At 38.6% G+C, this 23,975-nt stretch overlaps 1 protein-coding gene across 3 annotated transcripts in view; it reads right to left on the bottom strand.

The window, feature by feature from the left end:
- Nucleotides 1-8,358: 8,358 nt before the first annotated feature.
- Nucleotides 8,359-23,975, bottom strand: part of PPP2R5E (protein phosphatase 2 regulatory subunit B'epsilon) — a 143,491-nt gene continuing 127,874 nt past the window's right edge. The window contains exons 11-14 of one of the 3 annotated variants that reach the window (XM_032875239.1): nucleotides 23,310-23,429; nucleotides 19,744-19,871; nucleotides 17,574-17,675; nucleotides 8,359-11,297 (exon numbers count right to left, since the gene is read on the bottom strand). In XM_032875239.1, the coding sequence (XP_032731130.1) occupies nucleotides 11,198-11,297; nucleotides 17,574-17,675; nucleotides 19,744-19,871; nucleotides 23,310-23,429 (450 nt within the window). In that variant the 3' untranslated portion in view covers nucleotides 8,359-11,197. The remainder of the gene's footprint in view (nucleotides 11,298-17,573; nucleotides 17,676-19,743; nucleotides 19,872-23,309; nucleotides 23,430-23,975) is intronic. The other 2 variants (XM_032875240.1, XM_032875238.1) reach the window with 2 other exon arrangements.

The raw sequence follows: 23,975 nt of genomic DNA, 5'->3' as shown, positions 1-23,975 counted from the left end.
CACCATCCTATTTTGATTTTTGTAGCTTTACAGTAAGTTTTAAAATCAGAAATTGTGAGTCCTCCAGTTTTTTTCAAGATTGTTTGTCTATTCAGTGTTCCTTGAGATTCCACATGAATTTTTTTAATGGGTTTTTCTATTTCTACAAAAAAACTTCATTGGGATTTTGAGAGTAATTGCACTGAATCTGTAGATTACTTTGGGTAGTACTGACATTTTAACATTATCAAGTCTTCTCATCCATGAGCATGGTATAGGTTTCCATTCATATATGTCTTCTTTAATTTCTTTCAGCAATATTTTATAGCTTTCATTGTACAAACCTCATTTAATTCCTAAGGATTTTATTCTTTTTGATGCTATTTGGTATGGGGAACTATTTTTGTAATCTCCTTCTCAGACAGTTCTAATTTTTTTCCCCTTTAAATGTATTAGTCTCTTAAATCAAATAGTAAACAAACAGAAAGTACAGTTACAAATCATTGTTACAATAATTCTAGCTTTTATAGTTGCCCATGTATTTACCTTTATTGAGATCTTCATTTCTCTATACAGCTCTGTGTCTTTATGGTCTACTGTCCTTCCATTTCACCTTGCAGGACTCCCTTGAGCATTTTTTGAGGGGTGGGCATAATGCGCACAAACCACCTTTTTATTTATCTGGGAATGTTTTAATTTTTCTCTCCCTTTTGAAAGACAGTTTTCCCAGATATAGAATTCTTTGTTGATTTTTTTTCCCTCTACATTTGAATATATTAGCCCACCGTCTCTGGCCTCCAAAGTTTCTGATAAGAAATCTGCTGATAATCTGGTTGAGGATCCCTTGTATGTGATGAGTTGCTTCTCTCTTACTGCTTTCAATATTCCCTCTTTCAAGATTCTTGGACTTTTTGTGGTTTGATTATATGTGAGACATATGATTATATGTCTCCGTGTAGTCCCTTTAAAGTCCTCTTACTTGGAGTTCATGAACTACTTGGATATTGATATTCATACCTTTCATTAAATTTGGGAAGTTTTCAGCTATTATTTCCTCTAATATTCTCTGCCCTTTTCTTTCTCTTCTGAGATTCCATGATGAATATGTTTGTCTACTAGTGGTGTCCCACTGTTCCCTTAGGTTCTGTTCACTTTTCTTTAATCTTTTCTCCTTCGGTTCTCAGCCTCAATATTTTCTATTGTCCTATCCTTGAGGATTCTTCTGCCTCCTCAAATCTCCATTTGAATCTCTACAGTGAATTTTTCATTTCATTATTGTAATTTTCAGCTCCACAATTTCTTTTTGGTTGTTTTAGTTTTCTATCTCTTTATTGATATTTCTCTTTTGTTCACATTTGATTCTCTTGAATTTCTCCACATCTTCCTCTTTATTTGAGCAACTTCGAGGCAGTTGTTTTAAAGTCTTTATCTTGTGTACTTGCCATTTGGTCTTTTTCAGGGAGTTTTTGTTGATTTTTTTTTCCCCCTTTGAATGGGCTATATCTTTCTTATATGCCTTGTAATTTTTTTGTTGAACCCAGCTCTTTGTATCTAATGATGTGGTAACATGGGAAATCAAATTCTCCTCCTTCTTCAAGGTTTGTTGTATTTTTGTTAGTTTTCATTTGTTGTTGCCATTTTAATTGTTGTAGGCTGTTTCTCTGTTGAGGACCAGCCTGACTTGTAAACTGAATGTCTTCTCAGGTTTTTTATGAGACTTTCCTTGGGCTTTTTTTTTTTTTTTTTGGTCACTTTCCAATTTTCCCTGCATATGCAGTTGTTTTTTAAATGTCTTAGCATTTAATGACTGGCTCCTGAAAGGGGGAAAATTGAAGCACAAAGGAGAGATAAAAAGGCTCTTTAAATCCTCTGGAAGTCACTTCGGCTAGAGGAGGAGGGACCTGCAACAATGAGGGAAGGTACAAGAACAGTGGATACCTGCCTCTGCGTCTTGGTGATCAGAAGAAACAATCAGCAATCCAAATACACATCTCCAACATTTGGAGGAGAGATCCCCCTTTTCCCACCCTAGTGCCCACATATTGTATGCAAGCTGCTCCAGGAATGTGTACAGCTGCCTGCCATGGGGCTGGGGGTAGGGGATGTGTAACTACTACTGTACTAAAAGCTGAAATATTCCAGAATTAACTATAATTTACCCTCCACAACTTCCTCTGGAATTTGTAAGCCTTCAGTAGACTCCAGAGTTCCAAAATAGTTACAGCAGACAGATTCTGCCAATGCAATTGTTGTCTAGGTGGGGAGACAGATTCCTGGTGCTGCCTAGCCTGCCATCCTCTCAGAGCCCAGCGTCTTATAAAACAAATGTACACTGCAATCTGACCCCAAAATACCACCTCAGATATATCGGTAAGAAAATTAGAAATACATCTACAAAAACAATGTACAAGAATGTTCACAGCACTGTCACTGACAGAAGCCAAAAATTGTAAACAGTCATTGATAAACAAACTGTGATATATTCGTATAATGGGATGGCTACTCAACAATATAAGGAATAAACAGCTGACACATGCATCAACAAGAATTAATCTCAAAAATATGTGTAAAAGAAGCCTTACACAGAAGAATGTATACAGCATGATTCCACTTTTATGACATTCTGAACAGGCAAAACTAATCTGCTGTGAGAAAAAAATCATAATAGTTCTCTCATGTCAGGGAGTATTAGGAATTAACTGGGGAGGTATAGAAGGAACTTTCTGGGATGATGGGAATGTTCTATATCTTAGTAAGAATGTGGATTATACAGGTGTATGGATTTATTAAAACTCACTTCACCATATATAAATTATACCCCAAAACAATACAACTTTAAACAAATATTAAAATCTGGTTGATGTGCATGCTAAAGTATTTAGGAGGAAAGTTTACTTAGGTCTATCATTTACATTGAAATGCATTTTTTAAAAAAAGATTTTTATTTATTTGGGGTGCCCGGGTGGCTCAGTTGGCTAAGCATCCGCCTTCAACTCAGGTCATGATCCTGGGGTGTTGGGATCGAGTCCTGCATCAGACTCCATGCTCAGCAGGAAGCCCTCTTCTCTCTCTCCCTCTGCTCCACATGCTTGTGCTCTCTCTGACAAATAAATAAATTTTTTAAAAAGATTATTTATTTATTTGACAGAGAGGAGAGAGAGAAAGACTGAGCACACGAGCAGGGGGAGAGGCAGAGGGTGAGGCAGAAGCAGACTCCTCGCCATGCAGGGAGCCCCATGTGGGACTTGATCCCAGGACTCTGAGATCATGACCTGAGCTGAGGGCAGACGTTTAGGTGACTGAACCACCCAGGTGCCCTTGAAATGCATTTTTAAAATAAAATGGATTAATGGGTAGAAAAAAGATAAACCGGTACAAAGGTGATAAATGCAACATGGTAAAATGCTAATGGTGAATATATGGCATTCACTCAGATTCTCTCACTATGGCTGCATGGTTCAAGTGTTTCATAATAAAATCTGAGCAGAAGGGGGAACAAAGGCAGAACAATGTGTGTGATCCCACCAGAATAAAATGTTAAGATTTTAAGAGTATAATTATGCTGAGACGCACATTAAAAGTTTTCTTGAAGACTACAAAAAAGCCTTTAACATGACATATGGTAAATCCACAAAATGGAATATTACTTCATAATAAAAAGAAATGAAGCCCTGGATACACACTACATGAATGAACCTTGTGAACATGATGTCGAGTTAAGCCAGTCACAAAAGACCACATATTGTAGGATCCCATCTATATGAAAAATACAGAATAGGCAAATCTATAGAGACGATAGCTAGTGGTTACCTGGGGCTGGGGGGCAGGGACAACGTAGGAATGGAGAGTGACTGCTAAGGAGTTTGAGGGGTTTTAGTCTTCAGGTAATGAGAAGATTCTAAAGAGAGTAGTAGTGGCTGCATAACTAAATACACTAAAAACACTGACTCACTTACTCTTAAGTGGGTGAATTTTATAGTATGTGAACTGTATCTCACTAAAGTTGGGTTTTCCAAAAATGGAAAAAAAGAAAAAAAAAGAATTTGAGTAGTAATTACCTTAGGGCAGAGGCTGAAGACTTAGGGCTGGACTTTTATCTTATGCTTTTAGAGAATGTCTGAATTAGTTTCCTTGAGAATACAATATTGTTTTTTGAACAATAATTTTAAGAGAAAACAATTGACAGTGCAAAAGAAGATAAGGAGTGGAATGCAGGGCCTTGTGAAGAGGTAGTTAGCCAAGATTAGACTAGCGTGCTGGGGAGAAGCCCATGGAGACAGGTGCTAAAAGATCTAAGTGCATGAGTCGGAGTAAAAAACTGAAGAAGCTGGTAGCCGATAATCTCATCTTCTACTCAAGTTAAAGTGGATGGGTTGCGATTAAGAACTGGAAGAGTGATACAGAAGTCTGGGGTAGCTCTTGGAACAGACAGGGTGGTGACTGGAAATGCAAGGATGAATAAAATACGGTTCTTTCTTGAAAAAGAGTAAATTTCAGTCTTTTACATTATGGGGCATAAAACTTGATGTGTGTCCTCAGAAGAAGGCATCCTACTGTAGAGAGATCACTGTTCAGAGCAATTTGGAGTCAGAATCTTCCTTTAAGCCCTGGTAGCTGTGTGAGCTCAGAAAGATTACTTAACATCTCTAAACCTCCAGCTGTCTTATCCTTATCCATAAAATGGGCATAACATCTACCCCAGGATTGTTGTGAAAATCTAATGATGAATATAAAATTCTTGGCACAATATAAGGCATATGGATTTGATCAATGACAGCTATTGTGATTACTTATCCATACTTAAGTTACTACCATAAATAATAACTTCAGGTAATAATTCCAGTTTACCATGTGCTAGGCTTTGCCTTAATTGCTTTATACGTATTATCTAATATAATAACAACACTATAAAATAAGCACCATTTTGCCTGCATTTTACAAATGGAACTGAGGCTTAGTTAGATCAAGAAACTTTCCAAAGTCACACAGCTGAAAGTTAGCAGAACCCAAATGATCCCCAAGGGGCTCTGATTTCCAAGTCCACAGCCTTCCTATTGGGTGTTCCAGCCAGAGACATCTTGCCTGTGAGTTTGGTGAGGAGGAAGGGGGCTGGGTCTGACATCCATCCTGGTTCCGAGGTCTCATATCACCTAGTAGCAGCGAAGTTTGGCTCAAATTACATGAATAATTCCGAGTATGATCTCAGAACAGGTGAACTAGAGAATAAAAAAAACAGAAAATCTGAACATCAGAGTATGGGCAAGACTATAATCAGAGCCAATCAATAAATACTGACCAAACCACCAATAAATGCACGTATCTTAGAGCAGACTTCTGGGCTTGGGGAGGAGCACGGAGCTATGAAAGTTATATTGTTTTTAATCTGCCTTTTTAAAGAATAATATAATGAACATGTATCATAAAAAAATTAAATTTTAATTTCCCCAAGCTATCCCATAGTTTAGTCTCAATTAAAAAAAAAAAACAACACCCACTGTGACTTGATCTAATAGAAACCTACAGGATACGCTATTATATGAAAAATCTGGGAGACAGGAATTGGGACTATACATTTACTTTGCCTCCATTATTATAAATATTTGTTTACAGGCAGAAGGCAATATTACACAGATATTCCACTGAAATGAACTTAGATTTCTTTGAACCCTAAAATTTTTTTTGTTAGCAGTTTCTTCTCCTTATAACTTGCCAACAGGGTGATCTTCAGACGTTACATGTGGTTACATTTTGAAATACAAACTTGCTGAATTTACAAGGATTTTTCTCTCCCCAACTCTGGAGTTTGAGCATGAAACACTGATTAACTCTACATAGTTCCAAATCTGATGTGATTTAACTAGCCAAGAGAGAGCACACCTAAACAAATGCTTTAAAGCATTGATTAAAGACGACACTCCTCTTGTCACAATCACAGTGAGGTCTATGTCCCCTCCACTTGAATCTAAGCAGACCCTGTGACTGCTTGACCAATAAATTATGACAAGTGATGCCATGAAAGTCTCTGGGCCCAGGCCTCAAAGAATTGGCAATTTCCCCTTCCAGTCTTTATTAGAACAATCATTCTTAGAACCCAGTTGCCACCCTATGAGGAAGCCCAAAGAAGTGCCACAGGGAGACCCATGTCTTAAGAACTGAGGCCTCTGGCTGAACCCCAAGGCAACAACCAGCACCAACTTGCCAGCCCTGTGAGGGAGCCACGCTGGAAGTGAATTCTCCTGCTTCGCTTGGTAAACCCAAGCTGACACCTGAGGAACAGAGACAAGATGTTCTTGCCAAGCCCGCCCAAACTGTGTATCTGTGAGCAAAACAATTAACGGCTGGGTCATGCCACTAAGTTTTGGAGTCGTTTGTCACACAGCAAAAGACACTGGACCACTCCCCAACATTACATCCCCCTAATCATAGACTGGTTTGCTCACAAGCCTTGAACTCACAGCTAAATTGATCGAATCTCTGAGTCCTGGGGTTCAAAAGGCAACGGGGGTCAGAGACAACACAGACAAACACGCACAGCCAGGCGCCTGAGAACTCGTCACTGCTTCTTTATTAGGATGTACCCGCAGTACAGAACCTCTCACACGTCTGTGAAAGGGGAAGGTTACATCTCTCTTCAGGAGCACCTTCGTTTTTGTTTCTGTTACCACTCTGACGAAAGTAAATCATTTTCAAAGAAAGACATTTTCAATTCCAAGTGTTTAAGACCCAGCTTGCACTTTGTTGTGTTTGAAAAGGAAGTAACATAATTTAGCCAGAGCTGTAAGATTGTTTTGTGGCATTTTAACTTTGATGTGGATCAGAACTCTTCACTGTCTGGATGAACCAGTCTATAATTTTCATATGCAATTTTTCATATCAAAAATGTTTCAGTTTTAATCTCTACCCACAAACAGATGCTCTTTTAAACACACACACACGCACACATACAAACAATTAAATTTAAAACCAGTATGAACCACAGCATTTCTAACAGGGAAAATAAACTTTTGCTGCCCTCTCCTGCTAAAACAATGAAATACTAAAATACCGATAGATTTATAAAGCTAAAGCGAAATTCTCAAACCAGAAGCAATGGATATGTCATTCTCATTATACCTTGATCAAAAATCAGACAACAACCAGAAAATGTATTGATAATATTTATATTTGAAAGTTCCCCATTGATACATGAGGTCTGGATTACAACTTATTTACAATGAGTGATTTCAAAAAAAAAAAAAAAGCAAAGGGAAGGGAAGGAAGAAGGAAAGGGTTGGGTGAGAGGGAGGGGAAGGAGGAGGGAGGGGAAAAAAGAGGGTGGGAGGGAGGCAGGGAAGAAAAGGAAACCTATATTCATAGACATCATCAAATGGGATGTTTATTTCCAAGAGATACTACTGCTGCTATCGTGCACAAGAAGCAGCACAAATTAACATTCCACTAGATCAAAATTTCCTCAACTTTCTCTCAAGATGCACAATGCTTTAAGGTTTTCAAAATTAAATACCGAGAAATATAAAACGCATTGCCAATATGCCTACTACAGAAATCCTTTGCGGGTCATTCCTTAACTTCACTCAGAGAAGCAGCTGAGCCAGAATATAAAAATAAAAATATCGATGTGCAAACAAAACACCACTGATCGTGTCTGGTGCCACCTTTTGCTACAGGTGACATAACTTTGTGATCACATTGGTTATAGCATCAAAAGAGAGAATGTCTTCCTTTCCTGGGCCAGCTCAGTGCACCTAATTAAAGGGAAAGAACAAAACGAGAGGGAAAACAAAAACAAAACAAAACCAAAAAAAACAACAACAACACAAAAAACTCTGAACACTTAAAAATGCCAATAACATCCATACATCTTCCCTTTCCCACCCCACCCCAATCCCCACAAAAAAATAAAAAAGCTTTTAAAGCTCTAAATATACTTTTTTTTTTTTTCTTTCCATAGTGTGTTTGAGCCTAGGGCTATACATGTAAGTATAGCAGGTGCAATTACAAGCAGTTCCTGGCTCTGCACCCTGGACTGTCCCACGCATAGGAGGTACAAAATAAATTAAACCCTTCCATTTAGGCGAGCAAGCCCAAGATGAAGGAGCATAACCCTGCTTGTGAGTATCCAGCGGCATCGAGGGTATTATTTATTTCTTACTTTTTTTATTTTTTATTTTATTTTATAAAAAACAGATGTCAGGGAGAGCAAAATATAATAAGATTTAAAAGAACGAAAACTCAACACTGAAGGGAAACAACTGGGGACACTTGCACAATGAGAAAAGGAATGCATGCTTGATTCAAAGGAAGAGATGGGTCAGTTCACTCACATGGTTGTTCGGGGCCCCCAAGCCAGGCCCCAGCATCATTCTAAACCACAGGGTTTTTTGTTTTGTTTTGTTCTTCCAAAGACACTCTTTATCCCACCCCTGGAACCAATATGGCGGGGATGAGGTTGGAGTGACCATCACTCACTAACTACAATATTCGCTATTTAAAAAATATATTTATATATAGTTCTGGAAATTATGAAGCGAACAAAATATAACACAAAGATGCATTTGTCACAACGAACTCAAGTTGCAGCAACAGCAGAAATGTGGGAAAGGACAGAGGGAGAGAGGGCTGCTGTAAATGCAGCAAGTACAGCCTGAACTATGTCACATAGTGCAACGGTCAGATCACCTCAGTTATTCTGCGTCACCGGACACAACATGACAAACGTCACATTGTCACTTTCGGTTAAAAAAGAAAAGACAGTGTTTCTTCTCAGAAGTTGCCCTATACATTTTAGACATATATTTATAATTGCGTCTGTAAATATGTCTAAAATTTGGCTTTGTTCTTCTCAGTTTGGAATGATCAAAATACAGAATTAACATCAAGGGTATCTGTGCAGTCCTCACCGTAACTCGGAGGTCAGGGAAAGGTGCAAAACGGGATCCTCGTCTTTCTCATTTCAAATGACTGCATTTCATTGTAATGGGCAGAGATATTTCATAAACTTGTGACTTTAATGTATTCGGTCTAGAAAGATGAATTGATGGCAAACAAAAGTTTATACTGTCAAAAACGTAATGCAGAGTCAAAGCTAACGGGCTCAAATCAAAAGGGCTAACGGAGATGATTTGTTACAAATTTATTTTTTATCTTTAGTGTTTGAACTTGCACCTTTGCTCCGACACTTTTAAAGTAAGTTGTTTCATTTTGGCAGCTCCTGCCAGCTTCACATTGAATCCCCATTAATGCTCTTAAAAAAAAAACTCTACATTCCATTAAACCATGTTGTGTTGGGTGTTGCATATGACTCTTTTACGGCTGTTTCTTTTTCAGAATTAATAGCCAAGTTTTGTTTTTGTCTTACAAAGTTACTGAGATGACAATATCCATCCTTAGTGGACTTTTATGCACAAACTGTGACCTGATAATCCTGAAACGCTTAATAGGGGAGAAAGGTCAGCGGTTCCCCCCCCCCACCTTTTCCTTGGAAACAATAAAACTGCATATTCTACTTTATATTTAAGTGGAAGGAAGAGAATATACAAGTCCATGTTGATATTATATTTCTATTAAGAGCAACAACAGTTCGTATGTTCATGTTTGCTACTATCACAATTCAGTACATGAACACAGAATCAGCTCTAGGCCACGAATACTGCTGGAGGTGATGGTTTAGGATTATCAACTCACTGCGGCCATGTCCATAACAAGCAAAAGCATCCTGAAAATAAATTCCAAAACATGTTATCTTTCAGTACATAATAACGCAACTGCATCAGGTAAGTACATACTGGACACAAATTTCATCGGCATTTTATCTCCCCAAGATGTCAGATTCCTCTTCTAAATACAAAGCAGAGAGCCAATAAGGTGTATGTATAATACAGCCCTAAATTTTGTTTTGTTTTTCATTTTTTTTCTTAAACAATTTGGTCACAATGCACCTTGGATAGAAAAGCATTTTTAAACTTTATTATTAATACTCAGGACATTAGGGATTTCCAGATTTTTTTCAGTAGCATTTGTAGAACCACTTTTGGTAACAAATACAGTAGTTAGGAATACGCATCCAATTCAGAATGCATAGTAATGTTTATCCTGAATCCTTTCCGGCTAAAAACAGGGCTGGCGCTGTGATGAGATATAGAACGAGAATCTACAAAAAACACTGTAATACGTTTGTTTTTTTCCCAGAGGCTACATCCTCTTTTGCTGGAATACTTTATAAATACATATTAAAAAGTAAGGCAACAACTCCAAACAGTCCAAGCTGTTTGCTCAACTCTCTTCCCAATTAGATTCGCAATCCTGGCGATCAATTTCATGGTTGTACTGTTTAGTGTTTGTCTTTCTTATTACAAAATGGTCCAAAAAGATGTTTTCTGACATTTCTCGAACATCTCTGGTGTGTGTGCTCAATGATGTATGCAACTAATACTGGTCAGGTACTGAAGCCTATGATGTCCCAGGGCCTGTTTTCAAAGGATTCAAGACATTGATTTGGATTCACCATAAACTGATGCAGGAATCCAAAATTCCCTTCCCTACTATGTTTATCACCTCTTCTCTTTTACTCCTAATTTTAAAACTAAAGGAGTACCAGGACTACCTGGTTACTGGAAAGATGTTCACTCCAGCCAACAAAACTTTTATCAGGGACCTTTACAATTCTTGGCCCCATTCCACATGGACATTCAACTCATGAAGATGTGCAAAAGGAAAAGATGTTAAATTACAGTCAAGTTATCCAGAGGAGGATGTTATACAAACTTATAAGGAAATGACAGTCTTTTTTTTTTTCTTCCATTACTATAAATACATTTAACAGCTTAGCAGAAAGACAAGCTAAATTTAAGATTGTTCACATTTGAAAATTGTTTCATACTCTCTGCTAAGGATAAATAAGGAACTCCTGATAATAGAATTTTAACATAGCAATTTCATCAACAGATCTTTGAAGACTGCTTTTTTGTTTTTTAAAGAGGGTTAGAACAATGATCATGTTTGCAAAGTTCTGAGAAGTCCATCTACTGTCCAAACTTTGGATTGAAGTCCTTATTTTTTTTTTCCGTTACTTAGAGACAGGTATATACAGTGCTGTTGTAATAATGAAACAAATGTGAAATCTACTGCAAAGTTGTACAATACAGAAAACTGTTGCTCCATCTTCTACTACATAAATGTGTGACTCCACAGGTTAGTGATGTTGCTGTCATTGTTTCTGTTAAGTTGGAATTATGCCATCACGCCTAAGCCCTCTCTTTAATTCCAGATCCTCCAGTTTTTTCCACAGTTCTTCACGCTCTTTTTCTTTCTTTTTCTCACTGGGGAGAAAACAGAATATAAGGTAAACAACTAGGAAAGTCAGAAAAGATTATCTAACAATACTGCCCCTTTGACATACTTTTCCCCCATGTAGGTTTCACAAGTAGTCTTTGAAAAGTTTGGCATTAAGCTTGTGGGTGTTTTCTCTTTTTGGTTCTTCTCTTGCTTTTTTTTCCCCTTGATACTTACATGCACAGAAAAGGAGTATCAATGTACTGAGCAAGAGATGACAAGACTAATTTTAAGATTTCACATGAATATTCCTTTATACTTAGCTTACTGATGAAAATTAACTTCAAAACAAAAATGGGGATCATTTCTATGTATCTGTTATCTTAGAGATCCAAAGACACATTAAATGATTTTTACACAGGGTCTAGTTAAAATTTAATTTTCTGTCTCCAAATAGTTTCTCAAAAGGGAATGCTAGAGATTATACTGATACAAAGTCATAGGACAAGAAAATACACTTCCCCTTTAAGTATTCTATTTCCCCTACACTAAGTGTATTAAACTCTTTAGCAGAATCTTGTTCTTACTGGTATTAATAAACCACAATTTTATTTTGTACCTATATATATGACCAAATGAAATGTTCTTTTGTGATTTCAGTTTTAATGATCTGGAAGGATCGTTTACATTATTATGAATCAAATTTTTAATGTTCCAAGCCTTCAAATTTGGTTCAATATCAAGTTGACTAGCAATTTCCAGATTTTCAGATTTCACTGTCTGGTAAATTTGACTGAAAAACTGAATGTCCAAATTACGGTCAACAAATTTTATTTGTCAAGGACATTTTAGATCACCATAGTTTTATAAAAGAAAGGATGTTAATTTTAACATCAACCAGGTAGAAAGTATAAAATAGAGGAATATATATGACTATACTGTAAATTAAGTCAATTCCTATTAAAAATAATTCACTGCTGTCCCTAGCTTTCTCATACTGTGATGATCCACTAAACAACAGACTCAGATAATATTTGTGAATCTATAAATTCATATAATTCATGCCCTCTCTGGCATGGGGGATATGGTCCTTGTGCTACTTCACCCAGCAAGGATTTAACTTCAATTACAATAAAATATTTACTTAGGGAAGCCCACATAGGTTAAGTAAAACACATATATAAGTCCAAAGCCTCATATTTTTTAATGTCATCACCAATTTTTTAAAAAAAATTATCTGATATCGATAGCAACACAAATTAATTCATCCACTCTCCTGAAAAAAATCTCTAGAAATACCTAAGTAATCTTACATTCCCATTCCATAAGTCAGAGGAAATATTTAATTATGTAATATAATAACTAATATTATCATTTCATAATTAATTATTTCGGCAATTCAGGCCTTGTATCCTGAACTAGTTTCAGATATCTGGACTACAATATGCACAATATGAATTTCAAAGGCCATAACAATTTTTTTTTGAATGGCCAATCTAAAGCATTTATTTCCAATAAGGTAATATCATTTTCTTTTACTATTATCTAAAATAATCTGCTCTGTTTTTCCCTAATGATTTCAGAACAGTACATTTAACCAACAAAAACATCATTTAGTAAACATTTGTTTAGTATTTTTATACAGCGTGATAACAGTTCCTCGGTTTAAGAATGTTCTTCTAGTTTGCTGTTTGCCTTTTAATTTTACATTTAATTTTTTCTCAACTAAGTTGTACAATTTGTATTTGTAAAATCTCCTTTATTATACTTAAAAGGTCTTTTGCGTCCCAAGATTAAATAATCATCTTCTCTATTACATTTTATGCTTTCCTTTTTTATATTTCTCTTTAAGTTATCTTTATCTTGTGATTTACGGGTCTAGTATAATTTTGTCCCATACAGTTAATCTTCCCAGAACCATTCATTGGTTATTTCATTCCCATCCCATTAAGTTTGGGTTCTTTATTTTTATTATGCACATACCTACACATACCTGCTTTGTTCAACTAACTTGCCATTCTTCCAACAAAATAACACTTTGAATTGCCAGCCACTTGGTAATGCATTTTAGTAATTGAACAAGTTGTCTTTGCTATTCCTTTTTTGGGGCAAATTCGTGATGAAGTTTAGACTTTATTCTTCATATGCCCCCAAAATTCAAATGATGTTTAGGATTACATCATGCTTATAACTTGGTAAGAATTGACATTTTTAAAATCAGTCTTCCTAGCCCATTTACGCAAATCTTCATTTACAACATCTCTTAGTAAAGTTCTTTTCTAAGACTTTTTTCTATGGAATTGAAAGCTGAGTCTCATCTCATCTCATTACACTGCTCTAAAGATGTCACCCCAGTCACTGCTGGAGACCACTGGGGTCTCCACTGGGGAGATCCACTTTGTTACAAAAGAAACCAACTTGCAGAGACGAGGAAGATTGTGCCCCAGTAGCATTTGTTTCCCTAAAATCAGCTCTTCTCCGCCCCTAACAATTTTTGAAATGATTATCTATTGGGTAATTTTGACCCTGAAACATGGTATTTTAAAGAGCAATAGGGACAAAATTAGATGATCCTCTCATCATTATGAATTCCAGATTCTTGACTGTAAGCTGTTCGGTTAAATTAATCATTTTTGGTTTCTCGGTAAAGGAATAATACTAGGTCTAAATAAACGTTATCATGGAACACTGATAACCTTTTTATTTGGATGGAAAAGAAGGTGGTAAGCAAGGGCCTAAGAACTTTCTTCAACTAAAACACAGGTTAAATATATGTTAGGTTCATACTGACCTAATCTGAAGTTTAAATTAAGTGCTGACATCATTAAAACACTCATCTTGCTACTGAAACATTTCAGTCGCATCTTTGATCAAAAGTTTTATGGCATTCAATAAAATTTATCCTGTGGGGCTTTTCTTCCAGATGAACTTTATGCTGAGTTATTAAACATCTTTTATACTGACAACTTCATCTTCAAAAATTCTAAATATTTCTGAAATAGTTACTGTCGTCCCATTCTTTCCTACTTTTCTTTTTCTCTCTCCCTGTAGGTGGGAATTTTAAAGCTTAACCACACTGTCCTGCTAGGGATAGGGATACTGTCAATTCTCTTCCAATTTCAATTTCACATAGCACAAATGCTGGCATAGGTATCTTAGCAGTGCTAGTTATTCCACTCACTATTTTCAGATTTGTATAAAAATTTGATCTACTGCAGAGAAAGGGGAACCTTCCTACACTGTTGGTGGGAATGCAAGCTGGTGCAGCCACTCTGGAAAACAGCATGGAGGTTCCTCAGAAAGTTGAAAATAGAGCTGCCCTACAACCCAGCAATCGAACTACTGGGTATTTACCCTAAAGATACAAATGTAGTGATCCAAAGGGGCATGTGCACCCAAATGTTTATAGCAGCAATGTCCACAATAGCCAAACGATGGAAAGAACCTAGACGTCCATCAACAAATGAATGGATAAAGAAGATGTGGTGTATATAGATACATATACACACATACACACACAAAATGTATATATATACAATGGAATACTGTGCAGCCATCAAAAGAAATGAAATCTTAACATTTGCAACAACATGAATGGAACTGGAGGGTATTATGCTGAGTGAAATAAGATTCAGAGAAAGACTTATCATATGATCTCCCTGATATGAAGAATTTGAGAGGCAAAGTGGGGGGTCTGGGGGATAGGGAAGGAAAAAAATGAAACAAGATGGGATCGGGAGGGAGACAAACCATAAGAGACTCACAAAACCAACTGAGGGTTGCCAGGGCGGGCGGGGGGGGCGGGAGGAGGAGGATAGGGAGAGGGTGGTTGGGTTATGGACACTGGGGAGGATATGTGCTATGGTGAGGGTTGTGAAGTGTAGAAGCCCAACAATTCACAGACCTGTACCCCAGGTCTAATAATACATTATATCTTAATTAAAAAAAAAAATTTGAGGGGCGCCTGGGTGGCTCAGTGGATTAAAGCCTCTGCCTTCGGCTCGGGTCATGATCCCAGGGTCCTGGGATCAAGCCCCACATTGGGCTCTCTGCTCCATGGGGAGCCTGCTTCCTCCTCTCTCTCTCTCTCTCTCTCTCTGCCTGCCTCTCCACCTACTTGTGATCTCTGTCTGTCAAATAAATAAATAAAGCTTTAAAAAAAAAATTTGATCTACTCCAAAACATTTCAATTTGGTGCCATCCAGAAATAAACTCCTCCAGGTAATTCTTCTCTAAGAGCACCAAATAAATCTCTCCTTTCTCTTTTCCTGTTCCCACATCCAGGGAGAAGCCAACTGTCTATTCAGTACAATCTGCTATAGCTCGTTTGACAAAATACTACCCTTACTTAAAAAAATCCTTCTCTCGTTAAAGTCCACTCACAGTAAGTCGCTCTAATACACTAGATCTTCAGAATCAACTCTGCTGTGTCTATTCTTGGACCCCTTGGTCAACAGTACCTTTTCCAAGAATTTGGTCTATTTAGCTTAGACGATAAATGATCAGAAAACAGTTTTACCACTGAAACTCAATAAATATTAATTTAATTTCATTTGAATATTTTAGAAATAAGGTCTTCATTTGTCTTAACTGGACTCTACAGATTTTTATTTAATCCTTATTGACTAGGATAATCATTATGGGTTTTTGGTTGCTATAAAGAGAAAGGACATTATGTACAACACATTCTTTAATGGTATGCCACAGTATGAGAATGTGCTCTTTATTTCCTCTACTTAGATGACATTTTTAAAGACTTGAAGTTTGACACGAGGAGGGTTACAAATGTAATGATTTACAACACCTGTAAAAATTTAAAAGTTCTTTAAATTACAAGTATGGTACAACATATCCCATAACTGATACTTATTCCAATATTGTATAAAATATCCCAGCTTCTTCTGTCTATAGCTGAACACTTGCCATATTCCATAATTAAATTGCTCTTCAATATAACCAGATCCTGGTAATTTTTGTAAAAAAAAAAAAAAATCACTGTGATAGTCCTTTACCCCGCCACAAAATCTTTTCCCTCATTGCTCTTTTTATCAGTAAAATGCAAGTAACACATGCAAAATCAGGCAAAGCGAAGAAGCAAGGCAACCACAGACAGCTTTGATCAGGAGGTTCAGCAAGGCCTTGGGTATGAACACTCACTCGTACACATCCCTGGGATCTTCTAATACATGGTTTTGTAATACACAAAGCTGACATTTGCTTCTGGATCCAAGCCAAACCAGAAGCCCAACTATTAACAAGCTCTCTAGACTTTCCTCAAGGTCACCAAGTGTATCAATCCCATGGTCTGAATATTTGTGTCCTGTCCCACCCAAAATTCCTAGGTTGAGATCCTCACCCTCTGGGTGATGGGCTCAGCAGTTGCACTTTTGAGAGATGATTAGGTCATAAGGTTGGGGCCCTTGTGATTGGCATTAGTGACCTTATAAAAGAGATCCCACTGAGATTCACTGTCCTCTCCTATCACATGAGACATGGTGAGAAGGGGCTGGCTAAGAATCAGAAAGAAAGCCCTTATCCAACCAGGCTAGTACCACAACCTTGGCTTCCTGCCTCCAGAACTCAGAGATAAAAATTTCTGTTGTTTAAAAGTTACCCATAACTTGGTGATATTTTGTTATTAGCAGACCAAACGAACCAAGACAACATCTTTTGGGAAGTTGGACATGTTGAACAAGAAATAACAAAGTTGAAAAATCATGTAACTGAAATCAAGAAAGGCCTTACTAAGCCATAAGTGTTTATGTAAAGAGTTCAACTGGTTCTTCCTTATTTTTGGTCTCAAACATTTCAAGATTGCTAGAATACCAGACTCTTTACTTCCATATTCTTTTCATTGTCCTTTAAATCCTAATGAACTTGTGTTCTGGAGCAGTAAGTTAGTTCTGGGCCAAAGAACTAAACAAAAATGGTGCCTCACCCCTCCTGCTGCTGGGTAAATTACACAAGATGTGCTTCTAACTCCAGTTCAAATAAGTTCAGAATGGGAGTGAACCCCATAGCAAACCACCCCCGGGGAGCAGGAAACATCCCTGAAATATGCATGACATGCCAGGCCCTTAACCCTGAGGCAGAAGAGAAACATTATGGAAGGGAAGGAGGAAAGCAGCCTTTCTTAAAATGATACTTTGTTACCTCCTGGCAAGCTCATGAAGACACAGCTAATGAGCATGCAAAAATGAACATATAAATAAATTAAACTGTGCTGCTTAGGATTTCGGGTGCAATTAGGCAACTGCAGCAAAGAGCAAGGAAAGAACGCAACAGTTTTATGCACAGCTGACAAAAAAGCTTTAAAAAGTTACCGCTGACGATCTGACTTGTATGTGGCTGTCAGCTCATCAAACATGGTGCTGTTCATTTCCATAAAGGCCTTCAACACATTGTACACTAGCGCCACGATAGCCCTGGGAAGCACAGAGAAAAGAGAACGTGTTGGTTAGTCTTACAGGACGGGACGTGCACCGAGAAAGCCAGAGCACCACCTGCGCCAGAATGAATTCCTTGTATTGCAGAATCCCCATCCCTTCTCGGCTGGAACAACTAGAAAGGACCTGTGGTTCATTTCCACGGCGAGAGAGCTCTATTCTTTACTGTTCGAGGCAAGACATCTTTCTGAGGGGTTGACAGGATCAGAAAAAGAAAAATCTAATTTTGCCCTTCTAATCACGGGTACCCAGAATAGACTTGCCTGTGGGCACTTGTTAACTTCATTTAGTAAGAAGACAAGTATAAAAATAAAGCCACTTCACCCTGAAAAGGAGCACCTGTGCTAGGACTAACCTTAGAGACTTAAATTTGCACAGAATGCTTTATTATACTTATTTATTTAGAAAGGGAGATGGGGAGAGAGGCATGGGGGGGCAGTGAGAGAGAGGTGGGGGGAAGGGCAAAGGGAGAGAATCTAAAGCAGGCTCTACGCCCATCGCAGAGACCGACGCAGGGCTTGACCTCACAACGCTGAGATCATGACCTGAGCCAAAGTCAAGAGTTGGATGCTTAACTGACTGAACCACCCAGGCACACCTAGAATTTGATTTTTAAAGTGATAATACACATAATTCATCAAAATCAAAACCTGTTCTCATGGTAACAAATAATATATATGTTATTCATATAACCTCTGTAACCTCTGTAAGCTGGGTAGTTTACTACGCGTTAAGTTTCTAGTTGTGATTTGTTTCAGTTAAGTCTCCTTGCTGACCCAACACATACTCTGGTAAGGTGACTGGCAAGCTGGTGATGGCTCCTATTAGCTATGAAACAGCTAAATGGCCAAAATGGCAGCACATCTTTATCAAGAGGAAGAATAAGCTCTTGACAACATGAGGACAGTGACCGTGACAGGCTTGGTGTCTTCCAAGTAGACTCTAAATATTGCCCTTTGCAAAAATGTGCCTTACTCTTGTTTTGCTACAAACTAGCAACCAATGCTGCTGAAGAAAGCACTGGTAAGTTAGGCCATAGGTGAAATAAACCATGGGTTTGATGCTTCCAAAACGTAAATGTATTTGCTGTGTTGCTTCTGCCCTGTGCCCATTAAAAGGAAAACTTCAGCTCCCCTTCTGCTGGGGTGAATGACCTTCTCACGGACAACGGGCACAGGTGGAGAAGGGCCAATACAGAACACTGGGCAGTGACAGACTCTCGCCAGAACCACTCTCTAGGTCCTCAAGACCTAGATGAGTGGGTGACCTAGATGATGAGTCTTCACTGTTTACAAGTTCTAGTAACAAACTTTGGCAAATTTGGAGAGAACATGAACAATGACTGAGTTGGTTTTTAAGAAATGCATCATGCTAAAATGCAAATCAATTCAAGCATGTTCCTCTTTACGACTCCTAAGTGTTTCCTTATCTTCCACTGGTGAAGGTGCACGTGGGCTGCAGCCCCCTTTTTAGCCCCATCTTCCAGCATCCTCCCCAAAAGACGAGGTACTTTAGCCCTTTCAAATTCACACGTTTCAAAACCTGACAGGTGACTTACATTTTGGGGCCTTCTAATGTGAAGAAGAGACCCACACTACCAAAGCCCACCCCCCATCCCATCCACCTGCCGTATTCCTGTAAGACTTGGTTTGAGCATTACTGCCCCACCAATATCCACAAACCCCTCCTCTCATTCCACAGTATCCCCAAAATAGTTCTGCTACATTCACAAGCAAATCAGGAACCCCTCCAGTAAACAGATACTTTACAAAACAGTGTTTTTTAAATGCTGTTATGTTAAACTATCTGCTTGTGAGTCTCCCTAACACTGGTCAGTGAATTTCTAACAGATGGGCATTTTCATGTATCTGTCTTTACCAATCTTTACCAACATGCACAGCATCTGGCACATAGCAAGCACTCAAGGCATTTTATTAAGCAAAAGAGGAGGAGGGAAAGAGAGAAGGAAAGGAGAGGGAAGGAAGGAAAGTGGAGGAAGGAAGAATGGGAAGGGAGGGAGAGAAGAAGGGAGAAACTGAAAACCTACGGATTCCAATGTTCTTTTGAAATCCTATAAAGACTGGAAAACATGATGGGAAGGATGACATTGGAGTTTTCTTCTATCAAACTCATGATGTATTCATTATTCCAATAATACAGGGCCCTTTCTGCCACCTTTGAAAAAAAAAAGAAAAAAAAATATTAAGAGAGAGAAAGAGACTGATAAAGCAAAATTTAAAATCTCTACAAAAACATTTTAAGACTGTTTTTTCTATCATTCAATCAAATGTGAAGTTAAATATTTATCACACTTTACATTTTTATGGATTTCAATTTCAGAAATTTCTAAAGTGGTTCATCAATTTGCGGAAGGAAAAAAATTTTCCTGCCTATTTCTTTATGTTATCCTTTTTATAGCGCCCATTTCATCTGATTCCACATTTTCCCCAGCCAGCCCCTGAACTCCAAACATCTCTTCTTTACTTCTAGATGCACACTGCTGTCCGTGTCTTTAACCCTCTTCTGGCTCGTTTCTTTCATCTCACACACTTCCAATCACCCTAAGGCGCCAGCACAAAGCTGGTATTTGGGAAAATCTAGCTGCTCATCTCTGGAGAACATTCTTATTCAGTAAGCACCTTTCTTCTCTGGCCAGCCATGGGGCCTACTGTAGGCAGAATGTGCCATCCTTACCGCCAGGACTAGGTGCCCTTGGGTTTACTGTACAGACAAAAAAGCTGAGGCTCAGAGAGACTAATATCCTCACAAGGTCACCCTGTTGGGAAGGTGAAAACTGGGACTCAAGACGAGTGACCAGACTCTTTCCAAAGTTTATTTCCGGTCCCTTTCTTTGAACTGGGTAAGCTGGATGGGAGTCACTGTTTTTGGACTCAGAGACACTGACTGTACACGCACCTGCTTGCCATCTCCAATCTGTTTTTCTTTGACCACCATGCTATCCAACTGACTCTATGATTTCAAAGGAAGACCTCAAAAAAAATAACCAACAATCTAAAAAGTAGTCAAACCAAAAATCTCAAAAAAGTTAAGATCTCCTTTTAGAGAGAGTTTTTAAAAGGGAAAAAAAAAAAAAAAGAGTGGCTTTGTTCATCCATCCAGATTAAGAAATTACATTCTAATTTAATAAATTAAATTTAAATTAAACTTAAATTTAATAATTTAATTTAATGACATGGTATAAGATGTACCCACCAGGAGACTCTGAGAAATTAAGCCTTTCCACTTACATTATTGAACTTGTTTCAAAAAAAAAAAAAAAAAAAAATCCTGGGACTCATGAGGCACTAGACTCTGAGAGTACAAAGAAAATAATCATTACTCAATGTTTACCCTATGCCAGGCACTGTGCTAAGTGTTTCACATACATATTATCTCATTTAATCCTCACAACCAGCACATAGCGTAAGGACCATTATTTCCATTGGGCAAGTGAGGAAAATGAGCCCAGAGTAGGTAAACCCCTGCCTGGAGGCCATGTGTATCTGTTTGTTGCCATGCAAAATCACTTTCAGAGAGTAAATCAGTATCCAGTAAAGCCCCTTAAAGAGGAAAAGCACTGCTTATGCAAAGCAGAAATTAGCCGAATCAGGACAGAATCATTACTTTCCTGGGACCACTGTCGTCCTTGCACATTGGTGCAGTCTCTGACTGGAGACTCTGACCCCGATGCCACACCGGGGGGCAAGGAATGAAAGGCGTGTGGCTACACAGAGTGGCACTTAAAAAATGTTTGCTGGCTGCACCAACAAACACTTAACAAATGAGTAAAGAAGAACCTCTTTACTGTCTTTTCTTTTGTTCTAAATTTTACTTTGGCCAAATAATTTTAAATTCTCTTTTCTTTCTGCTATGAATAAAACTGTCCCCTCAAATTCATCATTGAAGCCCTAATCCCCAGTATGAGTGTATCTGGAGACAGGACTTCCCAGAAGTTAATTAAGGTTAAATGAAGTCATAAGGGCAGGGTCCTAATCCAGAGGGCCTGGTGGTCTCAAGAGGAAGAAAAGAGAGATCTTCTCTTTCCTCACACACACACCGAGGAAGGCCATGTGAGGACACTGTGAGAAGGCAGCCAGCCATCTGCAAGCCAGAGAGGGAGCCCTCACCAGAAGCAGACCAGGCTGGCACTATGATCTCAGACTTACAGCCTCCAGCATTGTGAGAAATAAGTTTCTGTGGTTTAAGCCACATGGTCTGTGGTGTTTTGTTATAGAAGCCTCCTGAAAGCTTCTGTCCCCAGAAAATTCATATGTTGAGATCCTAATCTCCAAAGATGATGGTATTGGTGGGCGGGGGCTTTGGAAGGTACTGAAGTCGCAAGCCTGGAGCCCTTATGAATGGGATTAGTGCTAACAAAACAGGCTCCAGGGAGACCATTAGCCCTTCTGCCAAGTGAGGATACAAGAAAACCACAACTCAAAGGACAGGCCTCACTCAACTGTGCTATGGCACCCCAATCTCAAACTTCCAGCTTCCAGAAACAAGAGAAATAAATTTCTGCTGTTAATAAGCCACCCAGTTGGCAGTATTTTGTTACAGCAGCCTGAGTGGACACAGCCGTGCTTACTAGACACTTTGTCTCCTTTCTAAGCTTCTGTGCATCACTTAAGCCTCCCTGGTGATCTTAAAAGAGATTTCTGGAAGAAAAGGGGGTGGGGGGGGGCTTCTGCTCCTTGCTTTCCACAATGTCAAACCTCCTGATGAAAACTGAAAAATGAGGTAGACAATCCAGAGCTTGGGGAAAAAGCCCACTGCTGAGTCTATCTCGTTAGCTGTGGGATTCTGTGCTACCAACGACAATCTGAACCATCCTTCGAATCAGCAGGCAGTATATGGAGAGTTAATTTTCAAAGTCTGTGATTCGGACCTTCAGTTAGACAGCGAAAGGACAGAAAACTTGACACATTTTCTTTCGCTCCAGATCACCCCCTTCCCTCCTGCGTGTGTTCTGCAACAAGCAGCCCCAGTTGAGAAAAAGGTTGTCAGGTTCACTTCCCTGTGATCCCCGCAGTGGCCACAGGGAGGCAGAGTGGTGCCATGGGAAGGTGACCAGCTTTCACAAGAAGCTACACCTAACTGACTTCACTCCTTAGGAACTTGCGGCCCTTAAGCAAATCATTCTGAGTCTCGAAAACAGCGGGGTTGGGGGTGAGCAGGGAGGGCAGAGCCTCGTAGGATAAAGTGAAATTTATAAATAAGGTATGAAAGGCATCTAGCACTGTATATATGCGTGTTCTCCTTGCCTCTTAAGCTTTATTTTGTATTCTCTCTTATATTCTATAAATCCTAGCAGTCCACCTCTTACTCGGCCATTTTATTGGAGACAAGTTATTTTACCACTGGGACCTTCGGTGTTCATGAGAGTGATCATGAGAACTAAAGTTACTAGGCAGAAAGCACCATCAAAGGAGCTGTCATACTGCACGTGTTCAAGACAAAGGTGGTTATGATAAAATTTATTATTGTATGAGAAAATAGCAAATAAAAAACAAGCAGCTAGTGCCCATGGCATGTCTTTCAATACAAATAAAACTTAACCAAATAACATCTGTTGCTCAGGCCACTGCGGTTCATCCTCTCTTTACTACTAACCTGAAAATGGGGGCTAGATACACACTTGGCAATTTGTTTAAACAAAGGTTCTTGAATTTTAACAAATTGTGAGGGTTCGATCACATCCAATATTTCTTCCAGCTCCCCAAGGAACATGACCTGTAAGTACATACAAAACACAAAATGTCAGGTACTTCATGTAAAAATCCAAATGAATGATGAGGATTAATTAGAGTTTATAATGTTTTAAGAAAAATTTACACCTAAAACAAAACAGGAACAAATTAGGCATCGTCTTATGTTAGATGTTCATGTCACAAAGAGTTCAGCAGAGGGCACCTGTTAAGAGCGAATTCTCTATAGTTTTGAAAGTATGATTCTATTTACTTTGAAAAAAAAAAATCCTCTACATGCTACATCTATAACCCAGAACAAGGGGCACTTACACATTGCAGTGGGGCCCCTGGGGAACAACAGCCATGTCTCCGTGGGGTGCTCCTCTCTATTGCTGTCAACCTGGCATTTGCCCCCCTACTCTTATTTTTCAAACAGTGGGAGAGCAGCCTCCTGCATGGATGGACAGAAGTTCACGGTGGCACATGCAGCTATCTGCGAAATGTTTTCAGCCCCTGCTGTGTGCTAGGAGCTCTTCTAGGGTACACTAGTTAACAGAACACAGAGAGCCGGAGACACACAAATGGGCAG

This window comes from Lontra canadensis, unplaced genomic scaffold (assembly GCF_010015895.1).
Source record: "Lontra canadensis isolate GAN:19392208 unplaced genomic scaffold, GSC_riverotter_1.0 scaffold55, whole genome shotgun sequence".
Lineage (NCBI taxonomy): Eukaryota > Metazoa > Chordata > Mammalia > Carnivora > Mustelidae > Lontra > Lontra canadensis.
This window is presented reverse-complemented; position numbering and strand designations above follow the sequence as displayed.